The 12787-nt window shown below is 24.4% G+C and overlaps 5 protein-coding genes across 5 annotated transcripts; 2 read left to right on the forward strand and 3 right to left on the reverse strand.

Annotated features, from left to right (window-relative positions):
* Nucleotides 1-1038: 1038 nt before the first annotated feature.
* On the reverse strand, nt 1039-1794 carry TIM13 (mitochondrial import inner membrane translocase subunit TIM13, putative; the record flags this gene model as incomplete). Its single annotated transcript, XM_029008357.1, has 3 exons — nt 1039-1096; nt 1331-1503; nt 1747-1794. 3 exons carry the CDS (start codon nt 1792-1794, stop codon nt 1039-1041), a joined length of 279 nt encoding a protein of 92 aa, XP_028864654.1.
* A 2523-nt stretch (nt 1795-4317) lies between these two features.
* PmUG01_14076200 (syntaxin, Qa-SNARE family, putative) lies at nt 4318-5229 on the forward strand (the record flags this gene model as incomplete). Its single annotated transcript, XM_029008358.1, has 1 exon — nt 4318-5229. The coding sequence occupies one exon, from the start codon at nt 4318-4320 to the stop codon at nt 5227-5229; it is 912 nt and encodes a 303-aa protein (XP_028864655.1).
* A 1011-nt stretch (nt 5230-6240) lies between these two features.
* PmUG01_14076300 (zinc finger protein, putative) lies at nt 6241-7014 on the reverse strand (the record flags this gene model as incomplete). The annotated part of the gene is made up of 1 exon (XM_029008359.1): nt 6241-7014. One exon carries the CDS (start codon nt 7012-7014, stop codon nt 6241-6243), a length of 774 nt encoding a protein of 257 aa, XP_028864656.1.
* A 1916-nt stretch (nt 7015-8930) lies between these two features.
* Nucleotides 8931-9182, forward strand: PmUG01_14076400 (conserved Plasmodium protein, unknown function; the record flags this gene model as incomplete). Its single annotated transcript, XM_029008360.1, has 1 exon — nt 8931-9182. The coding sequence occupies one exon, from the start codon at nt 8931-8933 to the stop codon at nt 9180-9182; it is 252 nt and encodes an 83-aa protein (XP_028864657.1).
* Nucleotides 9183-10413: 1231 nt separating this feature from the next.
* Nucleotides 10414-10863, reverse strand: PmUG01_14076500 (conserved Plasmodium protein, unknown function; the record flags this gene model as incomplete). The annotated part of the gene is made up of 2 exons (XM_029008361.1): nt 10414-10479; nt 10696-10863. The coding sequence occupies 2 exons, from the start codon at nt 10861-10863 to the stop codon at nt 10414-10416; spliced, it is 234 nt and encodes a 77-aa protein (XP_028864658.1).
* Nucleotides 10864-12787: the final 1924 nt, after the last annotated feature.

Here is a 12787-nt window from a genome sequence, read left to right on the forward strand (position 1 = left end):
TAAGGAAATAGCTTATTGTCAACGTACTATTAATGCACATGTAGATCTTTTTTATGTAATATTTATTTTTTGTAAAACTATAATTATGTCCTCTTTTAATTAGCTTAATTTATATTACTAAAAATAAAGTTTTGTAACTTAAAAAAAAATATTATTAAAATATTTTTATCTAATTGTGTAAAAGTGTTAAATGTAATTGTACATTTATTATGACAAAAAAATAAAATTGAAAAGGAGCTCACAACTATGTATATATATGTAAATTTAAGTGTATACCGGGGTGCATAAGGATGGTTATTTATATGTGTATGTTCATGTATATGTATATTTATGTATGTGTATATTTATGTATATGTATATTTATGTATGTGTATATTTATGTATGTGTATATTTATGTATGTGTATATTTATACACGAGTATATTTATGTAAGTGTATATTTATCTAAGTGTATATTTATACGCGCGTATATTTATCTAAGTGTATATTTGTGTTTATATGTATGCATACTTATGCCATGGGAATACTTTTTGTTTTCCCATATTTTTACGTAAAAGTTCTTTTAATAAAAATCATATTCGCTTGATAATTATAATAATTTTCGTTCATTTGTACTTTATTTTTTTTTTTTTTTCTTGCTGTTAACTGCGATTCTTTATATATATGAGCAATACTTTAACATAATATACTTCATCCGTTCATTTAAAATTGGTACTGCTAGATTCCTTTTAATTCGAAGGAGTAGGAATAATAATTTAAAATGTCCATAGGTGTAAAATATTTCATTTAAAAAAAAAAAAAAAAAAATATAAGATTTAAAATTTTAATTAAACAGTTAAATAATGTAAAGTCTTCTAATACAGTTTTTAATGAAAAGGGATATTATTATGCGAATTAAAAATTAATTATAACAAATGTGCAAATGTAGTTAGTCTTTTTTTTTTTTTTTATTTAATTTTTTATTTTTTTTTTTTAGAACAAATAAAATACGAATAACGTGAAAACAATTTAGAAAAAAAAAAAAAAATCTAATGGTGTTCATAAATTCATGAAATCGCTATTTGATTTTAAAAGCTTCGTCATTTGTTGCAATCGCCTAAAGGAGAAAAAGAGGAAATTTTATTTAGTATATGTTCACATAAGTGCGTACATATATATATACATGCGTGAATATATATATATATTTATATACATATACGCGTGAGTACAGACAATTTTGAAAAAAGGGAATGCACAAAGGTATATAGTCGAAACACAAATTCTGGTTATGTTGTAAAAATACTGTGATAAGCGAAATTTTTTTTTTTTTTTTTTTTTTTTTTGTACTAACTCGTTTAGAAAGGCATTAGCATAAAAATAGCTGTTTGCACAATCCCAAATGCATTTCTGTTCATTTGAGCTTAAGTTGTTTCCGATTTTTGGCACGCACTTATTAAAACAAATATTCATCACCTTGACATTTTCTTTTTGCTTTTGAATCATTTCTTGTAAACTTAACAAAACCTAATATAAATAAAAATGGGTAAAAGAAAATAAGTAAACAATTGCAAATTGCATAAATGTTGTATTACGTGGAAATGCACGCAACAATGGGTTGCGTACAAATGAAGTTTCACCTCTTTTCAAAAGAAAAAAAAAAAAGGGAACACATACTATCATTTATATAATTACATAACCATAAATCATAATGTAATATGCCATTAATTATGTGTAGTATATGGGTATAGATGTAAAATTTAGTAGTACAGCTGCTCTTTGTTTATCATCAATATTATCATCTGCTGGTGAGTTCATCGTCACTTTGTTTTGCTCAAATATACTTATTTTTGCTTCGATTTGCTTATTTGTGTTTCGATTTGCTTCACTTTGCTTAGTTTTGCGTTGTTATGCCTGATTAAGCTTCTCTCTTCGTTATTTTATTTTATTTCAAAAGAACATATGTTTTATTCAGCCTTTATCAGTTGATTTAGCTTTAGTTGAATGCTATAGAAGTTTATATGAAAAAAAAAAAAAAACTCTTATACGCGACAACTGTATGATTTTATTTTTTATTAAAGTAAAAATATTGTGTTAAAAAAAATAAAATTAATGAGGCCCTAACAATTAGTAATATTTATTCTTATAGGTACGCCTTTTGGTTTAACGTGGTATTATTCTTTAATGTAGCAGTTCATTTATATGAACTATACTACAATTCATTGCAAACTTTATATTACAATAAAATTCGTATTTTTTTTTTTTTTTTTTTTTTTTAAATTCATTTTTACATCTTCCTTATGCCTTTTGCTTTAATTTCCCTACATTTTTAAGGATGACAAAAAGTTTTTACTAAGGCAGGAAATACTATTTAAATAAAAATATAATTTACTTCGTCATTACGTTTGCACATGTGCATACATATTATACATGTATTAAGAATAGCTGTGTATGTCGAGGCTTTAATAATACGCCTTTTTTATTTCTTTTTCTTTTTTTATATTATTTGAATAAAACGTTAACACTAAATCCAAATAAAAAAAAAAAAAAAATAATAATAATAAAATTTCTATGAACGCTTGAACTATTGAACTACGTAAAATAAAAAGTTATGGGGTGAAAAACATTTGCACTGATTAAAATCCCTAACAAACATTAATCATTTTAATGTTCATGTTATGTTTAAAAAAAAAAAAATTACCTGAAAAATATATCATTTTTAACAAAAAAGACAATTATGTTTGAACAGTTTGTTTATAAGTATATATATGTATTTTTTGGCTAGGACAAATAAACATTCTTCTACCACATGACTGTAGTCAAAAGGACAGATGCGCACAACAATTTACATGTACATAGAACGAACAATGCGAATTCAAATAGCATGCACTCACATGTATATATACACATAAGTGTATATGTATGTATATATATATATATATATATATATATATATATATATGTGTACGCATTATAGTAAGTAGGAGTATATATAAGTATCTGCCCATACAATTATATATGAACAAATTGGACAAAAGATTTAAGCATTTCGGTTTACCTTTGCAAAAGTTTTGTTCATGTGACAAAGCACTGGAATAAAAAAAAAAAAAAAAAAAAAAAAAAATTATAGAGTAGTAAAACATATAAATTATAACACAGTAAGAATTGTAAATAAACATTTTGACAGCAGTTGTTTTATGTAGTAATAGCAATACACCTTATTCAGTAAATCCATTTGTAAACTTCCCCGTGTGCATTAAACTGCGTTTCCTAGCCTATTTTTCCATTACAGTATAACGGCTTTAATAATTACGAATATTAGAGTAAATAATGATTGGTCCATTAGATACCTTTTAATAACATGTTTAAAAAAGTTTTAAGCAAAGTTTTGCCCATGAATGGGAAAGATAAAAATTTAAACAAAAACAAAAACAAAAACAAAAACAAAAACGAAAAAATAAAATAAGTAAAAATAAAGAAGAGAAGAAAAAATGTATGCGCAATTTTGAGCTAGTAACCGACTTTTAAGGGAAAGGAAAATAAACAAAAAAAAAAAATTTATCCAAATTGTTTGAATAATGACATATATGTAACGTTCACCATGAATAAAAAAGTATATATGCAGCATACATAAAATTATACATATATGTATATATATATATGTATAACAAATAAATTATGTAAGATATAAGCAGTGCTGCTTTATGTGATATACTGTGCAAACACATTTTTGCCATCATCGGTAAAATTAATATTTTACAAATAAAAAGAAAAAAAAAAAAGATGAAACAACATATAAAATAAATATGAATGGATGAAACGAATATGAATGGGAGATAAAACACATATGAATGACAGATGAAACATATATGAATGGCAGATGAAACATATATGAATGGCAGATGAAACATATATGAATCAGAAATGAAACAGGTATGAATGAAAGATGAAACAACTTATAAAACAAAAGAACGAAAGAAAAAATGAATGCATTTCTTTAGAAGAGTAAGGGGAAATTAATTATTGTATGCATATATAATATACACATACACAAAGAAATGTGTGTGTAAAAATTTTGTAAGAAATACATAAAAAAGTTTGGAAGCGCATATCACTTTTACTTATTATTATTCCCCTCTTAGAAACAAAAAAAAAAAAAAAAAAAAAAAAATAGGCAGTAACTTCCTAATAGAGGAAAGCGATATAGGTTTAAAAAGGGAAGAAGTAAATACACAGCGAATATATATTACATGCACGTGTAACAGACTTATACAATAGATATTACAAAAAAAGCAAAGCTTTAAAGCACCAAAGCGGCATATAAGACCAAGTGAACGAGCGATGGAGATCATATGCAGAAACATAACGAACACTTACTTTGACTATAGAAAAGAAATAAAAAGAAAAAAAAATCGATTTAAGTTATCAGCATATGAACAGTTAGAAGATGAAGAGTCAGGTAAGGAAAATTTACTTCAATGTGAGAATAATGATATTGAAATGCAAGAGCAAAGTTTGTTACCTCCAAATTGGATTGAAGCAGTAGAGGAATGTTCAGAAGACATAAATAATATAAGAATGAAATTAATAGAATTGCAAAAATTGCAAAAAAATAAATTGCTCAATGTTTTAAATAATGATGAAAAGTTAGTTAGTAATATTAGTCATATATCTACTGATATAACATTTTTAATAAAGAATTGTGAAAAAAAAATACATAGTAGTATAGTATCAAATGATGAAACAGATGATAAAACGAATATAATTGAAAAATTAAAAAAAAATGCAAAGAGTAGTTTAATATCACAACTTCAATCGGTATCTCAAGCATTTCATAAGATACAAAAGAGTTATATAAAGGAGTTTAAAAAGTTAACAAATGAATATGATCAATTAGAAACATATGAAAGTTGTAGTACACAAGAACAACTCTTATATGAACAAGAAAATCAAGTCGTCAACTCAACAAACATTACTAAAAGAAATAATGATTTAAAAAAAATTGCTGATACTGTTGTTGATTTGCATCATATCTTTAAAGAATTATCTGTGATGTTAGTTGATCAAGGGTCCCTACTAGACCAAATAGATTACAACATGGACATTTCGTTAAGTAAAAGTGAAAAAGGATTAAATAAATTGAAAATTTTAGAAAAGCGAGAAAACGAAAAAATAGCTGCCAAGTGTATATCCTTCCTTACCTCCTTAATATTTGTTTTACTAATACTCATCATTTTGAAGCACGTGTACTGAATCCGGGGGAAGCATTTCTTTAAGCGGCTCAACTGCGCATCGGCTTAACTGATTGTCGGAATAACTGTGCACCCGGGTAACCTCTTTTTTTACCTTAGAATGGCTACCCAGTTTTGAAGTGCCGACATAAGAAGTTATACAGATGAGATCAGGAGAAGGACAACTTGAAACCCTTTTGAAATGTTTAACTTAATTTGAATAATTCATTTATAACAATTTTGGCACGTTTCTTACTCGTTTGAAAAGCACTCTAATTTATTTTTTCACATGGAATGACAGTTTGTTAACGTAAGTTTATTTATCAAAAGGCCGTAAAAAGAATAATTGCAATTTTTATTTTTTTTCTTATTTTCATGAGAATGCGGTTAAACTTGACATTTTAAGTATGTGTCGTATCTGAACATGGGTGCGTTTTTTGCGTACATTTTTTGAGTACATTTTTTGCTTACGTTATTTGCTTCCCATTATTTGAGTACATTTTTTTCATACATTTTTTGCTTATGTTATTTGCTTCCCATTATTTGAGTACATTCTTTGCTTCCTATCCTTTTTGGTGTATTTTATTTTATTTTTTTTTTTGGTAAGATGCTACATATAAAGATGTATTTGTTTACAGACAACATTGTAGTTTGATTTAACTATTTAAAAATAAGAAACCATTTGGTGATAAGTTTATCCAAATTTACAAAAAAGCCGAAAAAAAAGGAAACAAAATGATAGGAAGCAAATTAACATAACTCAAAATAAATTTTCCCAAAGTATGACATTAAAAGGAGGCAAATTCTACGTAAATGTTCGATTACAAGGAAATATATATTTTTTTTAAATAAAACTACCGAATTAAACATAAAGGTAGTAATTTCTATATGCACCTTCTATTTATAAAATGGTAAATAAAATTAAATAAGGTATATAACAAAAAGAGTACTTCCCCGTGATAATATTTTTTGGTGCAAGTCCATCACACGACGTACAGAAGAATACATATACAGTGATAGTGGTGATATTTATTCACACAAAAGAGGTAGGTAACCCGAGCTCCTTAAATTTCATAATTGTAGCATCTTCCTCCGTATGCTGTGTTTGTTCTGTCAGTTGTTCATTTTGCACATGTAATTGATGCTCTTTTTTTTTTTGCTTCTCCAACTTTTTGAGCAGCTTTTTTTCCTTCCTTTTCTGTATTTTTTTCTCTTCAATCTCTTGTAGATCTTTTAGACTTTTCTTCGCTTCTTCATAAAAATCCATTTCTATTTTTTCATGTGATTTATTATTTTTTTTATCCTTAAGAATACTTAATCTCTTTTTAACATCATCTAAATTAACCCTTTTTACTTTCATACTATATCCTAACATTCTGTTGTGATTTTTTCCATTAATATGATCTAAATATGTTTGTGAGTCCTTAAGGACACAATCACATATTTTACAATAATAGCCACCCTGTTGTTCTTTCGTACTTTTTTGATGAACAATTTGAATTTTTCCTAGATTTTTTTCTAAGGATAATTGTTCTTTTCTTTCTTCTAATAATTTTCTTTCTGAAGGGGGAGGTGGTAAAACCCCTTTAGCCTTTTTTAAATCTGGTAACAGTTTAAGTATTAATTCGTCTTCTTCATTTTCATCTTTTTCTTCTACTTTTTTTTGATAATATTCTTTATCCCAAACCTTTCTGCCATAGCTATCAATATTTGATTTCTTTTTCTTTTTCTTGTCGTTCATATTATTCCTTTTATCCTCTTCCTCACGATCATCATCATTAGGAATACGTCTCTTCTTACTTTCCATTCTTTCAAGCGCTAGAACGTTAATATATACACTGTGCGCGCATCATTCAGGGTAATCGCGAAGATGCCATTACCACATTAGTAAGTTAACATTAGCATATATACCATGTAGCGTTTTTTCTTTTAACTTATTAAAAATTGTCCATAAAGAAAAAAAAAAAAAAAAAGCGAGGCAAAAAAAAAAAAATAATAAAGCAAATACGCAAAATGTAAATACGTAAAATCGTAAAAGATATCTAATTTATTTTTCCTTATTGTGCAGCGATGGTACAATTGTAAGTGCTAAATGGTACTATTTTTTTTTTTTTTTTTTTTTTTTTACAGCTATTTTTTAAAGCTTCAATTTAATAAAATATTCGAAATTTAAAGTGGAATTGAAACGAACATTTTGTTGTATACTTATAACATTTGCAAATCCTTTAATAATTTAATAAAAACACAAATATATGCATATATATATGTATATATATCTATATGTATAAATATATCTGTATATATATATATATATATAAATGAAATAAATTGAATTTAAAGGGGCAATTCTTTTCGAACCGTTTGGAATTTTCCTCTTTTTTCCTTTCAGTCGTTTATTTTGTTTTATCTGTTTTGTTTCATTTATTTTGTTTTACGTACTTTGTTCTGTTTATTTTGATTTTTTTATTGTCCAACAGCGTAGCCCCCTCTGGTCTGTAATGTGAAATATTAATAAAGCAAAATTGGGGTAATAAAAAAAAACAATACGAGCTTAAAAAAAAAAAAAAAAAAAAAAATTATATAACACAACAATTCAAAGCAAAACAAAAACGTATAAATAGGAAAAGGAAATAATCTAATACGGTAAAAAATAAATAGTTAATAATTAAAAAATTACGATTTGTTAGTATCACTTTAATGTATTTATACACGTACTTCTGCATAAATACCCACATATATACATATATGTACATTTTTTTTTATGAATTTTCTATATTTTGGAAATGTGTAATGTACGGCATTATTTGTATTCATAAAAAGAAGGAAAAGTAAAACACCTAAATATGTAAAGTAAAATAGAACGAAAAATATAGTACTAATTATACCGCAGTTATTTTAAAAAAGAATCATAATATATATTATCGTAGTGTATATAAATTAAAATTCAAATATATGAAAGTGGAACGTTTATTATAGTTTATATTTCTGGTAGCAAAGTTGTTCATAAATATATTTCTCTAAAAACATTAATGGTTATGAATGCCAATATTTTTTCATAGATTTTATTAGTCCTTATAGAAAGATAATCATATATATGCATACCTACACATATATATATATATGTATGTACGTTTATAAAAAAAGAGTATAACTAGTATGCATTTTTTAATTTACATCAAGCCAAAAGGATAAAAAATAGTTTAATTAGCAACCAAAATTTAGCAATAATGCGCTTTTTCTTATGTCGATTGAAGTAATAGTATATCCTGAATTTAAAATATTTTAGACCTATATATTAATTGAGGTTATACTAAGAATTACAATAATAGTAATAATAATAATAAAACAGTCACAATAATAAAACAGACATAATAATAAAACAGACATAATTATAATAAGCATTATAATAATAATAATAAGCATTATAATAATAATAATAATAAGCATTATAATAATAATAATAAGCATTATAATAATAATAATAAGCATTATAATAATAATAATAAGCATTATAATAATAATAATAAGCATTATAATAATAAATAAAAAAAAAAAAACTGTTAGGGTCATCTTTTTTTAAAAGACATAGAAAAAACAACGTATCCTGTGAAACTCATCAAGAGAAGAAGCAGAAGGAAAAAAAAGAAGAAAAACAGAAAAAAAAAAAAAAAAAAAAAAAAAAACTGTGTACCATAAATTATTTATAATTAATAATATAATAAAATGGTTACTGTCAAAAATTTGAATGTGGATTTAGAACCATATACATCTTTAGTAGAAAGAAAATATGTGCCATATTTTATACTTGTATATCAAATTTATTCTTTCATAAGTATTATTGTTTTACTAGATTATTTACATGAACAGAAGATAAAGCGTAGCATCAAAACAGGAATCTTTTTATGCTTCATTACCTCAGTTAATGTAGGATTGTCCCTTTTTTTCTTACTGCTATATTTTAACGTATGTTTGTAATAGGTAAATATCTGCAAATCTATATCTATCTATATATATATATATATATAAATATATGTACTGCGCAAGAAGTTTAAAATTCGACTTTTTTTATAACATATGCACAACATTGTTATCTTATTTTTGATTCATATGATGTTATTTTTTATATGAAGATATATAATGCATCGTTATACGCATTAAATGGATTTTTTTTTCTTTTTTTTTTAATTCAAATTAGTTATAGAAAACATTTATTTTAATTTTTTTTTTTATATGTAACTATTATTAAAATTAAAGAAAAATACACATTTATAAATTAGATGAACCAAATACGATGATGTGTAAAAAGTGCACTCAATAGTGTTCCTTCATTCGTTGAAGGGTGTTTTTATACCTTAAAAAGAAAAAGAGAAAAGGAATTGCCAAATTAACTACAATATGTAGTTTTTATAACACCTATTATTATATTCTATACTTAACAGTAATGTTACATGCTCTCCATAATTTATATTTTTTATCGACCTTACATATACACACATATATATATATATATATATATGTCACAAAAAGCAACTTGTGCATTTGAATGCTTCTCTACAAGATTGAACATATAGTTGTATTGCGAAACCAGAATTAAAAATAACCTGTACTGAGTTATATTTGAAAGGGCTTTTAGCATAACATTCATTTTATGCAATAATAATGCTCAGGATTACACTTATATTTACGTTATAGAGGTATATTTAAAATTATATATTATTATATTCATAAAAAGGCAAAGATATAAGTATTTAAAAAAAATAAATAAATAAAGTAGATGCAATATAAACTTACTTGTGCATGTGGTTGTTCATGTAGGTTTTTGCAACTTGCCACATATATAAAACTTCATTTAACACAGTAAAAAATATTTTTCAGGAAAAGCAAATTAAATCTAAAATATTAAACAGAAAAAATATGCTGGAAAAATAAACAGAAAAAATATGCTGGAAATGTAAAACCAAAAATATAAGCAAAAATATAAGCAAAAATATAAACAAAAATATACACTAAAAAATCAAAATTTTAAAGCACCTTTAAAGAAAATAAAATTTAAAAAATAAATGGAAAAAAGAACAGGAAAAAAATAAAAAACAAAAAATTAGACAGTTCATGAATTTTAACAGTAATACTAATGTTCAGTAATACACCAAAATACCAAAAATTGAAAAAAATAAAATAAAATAAAATAAAACAACAGGCCATTAGGCTAGAAGCAACAAAAATACTTCTTAAAGTCTCCTATCCTCCGCTTGTAGTATATTTCTGTTCCATCCTAAAGAATTCAGTAAAGAAATGAAAAAATAAATTAAAATAAGAATAAAAATGAAATATATTTTTATCATAATTCCTAATTAGCAGGAATATTAAATTTATATATAAAAAAAAAAGGAAAAAAAATGTATCATTAGATAACTAAAATAAAAGCTACATTTGCATTTTTTTTATTGGCATTATTTTAATTCTCTTTATTTTAAATTTTGCACTATACCCTCAAGTATTCAATGCGATATCTTAGTCTATCCTTTCCTGTTTGCTTCACATGCATAAGAGAATTATCAAAAAAATCAGGAGTGTCATATATTATATTTGGTGAATTTAGAAATGCACTGATTTGGTCCTTGGGTATAATAAATTCGTTATATTCCTTTCGTCCCATTTTTTTAATTATACGTGAAGAAGAAGAATATTTTACAAGATCAACTGCTATAAAAATTTTTTTACTAAAATAAAAGGCAGATATTATAGGTAATACACAGTGCAAGATCGAATAAAAGAAAAAGTGTACAACAAAAATAAACTCATAAGAGATAAACAATAAAAATAGAAAATTCTTCTTTAATAAAAGTTACGTATTTGTCCAACTAAATTACTGTATTGAACAGGTTATGCTATATATATACATACATATAAATTTTATTTTTCATTTTTTTAATAATAAATTAAAGCCTCGAAATAAAGGTCACCAAAATCTAGCTTTTTCTGAAGTTAGACAGGAGCCAAATAAAATAAAAAAAAAAAAAAAAAGCGAAAAAGTTCAAAATAATTATTTGCATGTAAGGTAAAGCATGAGGGGAATAATAAAAAAAAAAGTATATTTCCATAATTTATTTAATTTATTTCCTGAATGTTCATATTTTTCCTTATCATGGGTGTATAAAATTTTTTTTTTTTTTTTTTTTCCCCATGTTTAACCTTACATGCGAATAATTATTTTGTGTAGCTTCTTATTTAACTAATTTGACACCTTTTGGGTTATCCATATAAGTACTTATATATGTGTGATGTGTATAGATATGTGCTTATTATTTATGTCCATTTTGCCGTACATTATTTTATAGTTATTCTTTTGGTTCATCTATTTCGCTATAATCTTTTTTTTAGTTGTGTTGTTCCTTTTATTTTGTTTTTAACATATATATGAATATACCAAAATGAGGTTTAATGGATATGGATAAACATGTTAAATTGTACTATATATGATAATATAGTACGTACGACATTTAAATAATTAAGTATATTTATGATGACGAATTATGTAACTGTTATTTATCGTAATAGTCAATAATGATTTGAACAGTTGATAACGTCCATATTTCTAATTTTTGTATTTTCTCATATTTGACTTTTGACAGTTAACACATGATAGTTAACATATGACAGTTAACATATTACAATAAAAATATATGATAATAAACATTTGGCAGTTTACGTTTGACATTTTTTATTTTTTTCTTGGAGAATATGCTCAACCTGCATGTGCACGAAAAGCATGAATTTACGGGATGTATAAACAAAACAAGTTTTTGTTAGGGTTTATTTTTTCCATATTTTTTAAAAAGTATAAAATTTAATTGAATTATTAGCAAAATTTTAAAAAATAAACGCTAAAAATATTGCAGTTACGTAAATATATATATATATATATATATATATATATATATTTTTTTTTTTTTTTTTTTTTTCTTATAGCTTTATAAGTTATTGTTGGGCATTTTTCTCCAACATTGACATATTTAATGGTCTCCTTATATCCTACATGTAAATATATATATATACATACATACCTGATTCAACTTATAGCCGCGAAATAATGCTAAATTTTGTCAGGGGAAAAAAACAAAAAATATATATTTATATAGATAGATATGGAACATAAACAACTAATAATTTTTTTTTGTTTTTATTATTTGCCATTTCTGAGAGCATTTGAGAAGTTTCCATTTTTTTTTAAATTGATGTTGCATAAATTAGAATGTTGTAGGTTCAAGTATTTTTAATTAACGAACTTTTTAATGAGAAGAGAACAAAAAAAAAAAAAATTACAAAATTGAAAAATAAATTTTAATCCATGGTAATATTTAATATATTTATGAGTTATTCAATTTCTGTATATAGTTCTCTAGTTAATTATCAAATTTAAGCGGTGAATTGTTGATCTGAAATTTGTTAGTAAACTCTACATACATTTTTATTCCTATCAACAGTTATGTAATCAAACATATTTGAAGAAAATAAATAAAATAACAAATAGGTAAACTAACAAACAAATAAAATAGCAGATAATTAAAATAATGAGTAAA

This window comes from Plasmodium malariae (assembly GCF_900090045.1).
Source record: "Plasmodium malariae genome assembly, chromosome: 14".
Lineage (NCBI taxonomy): Eukaryota > Apicomplexa > Aconoidasida > Haemosporida > Plasmodiidae > Plasmodium > Plasmodium malariae.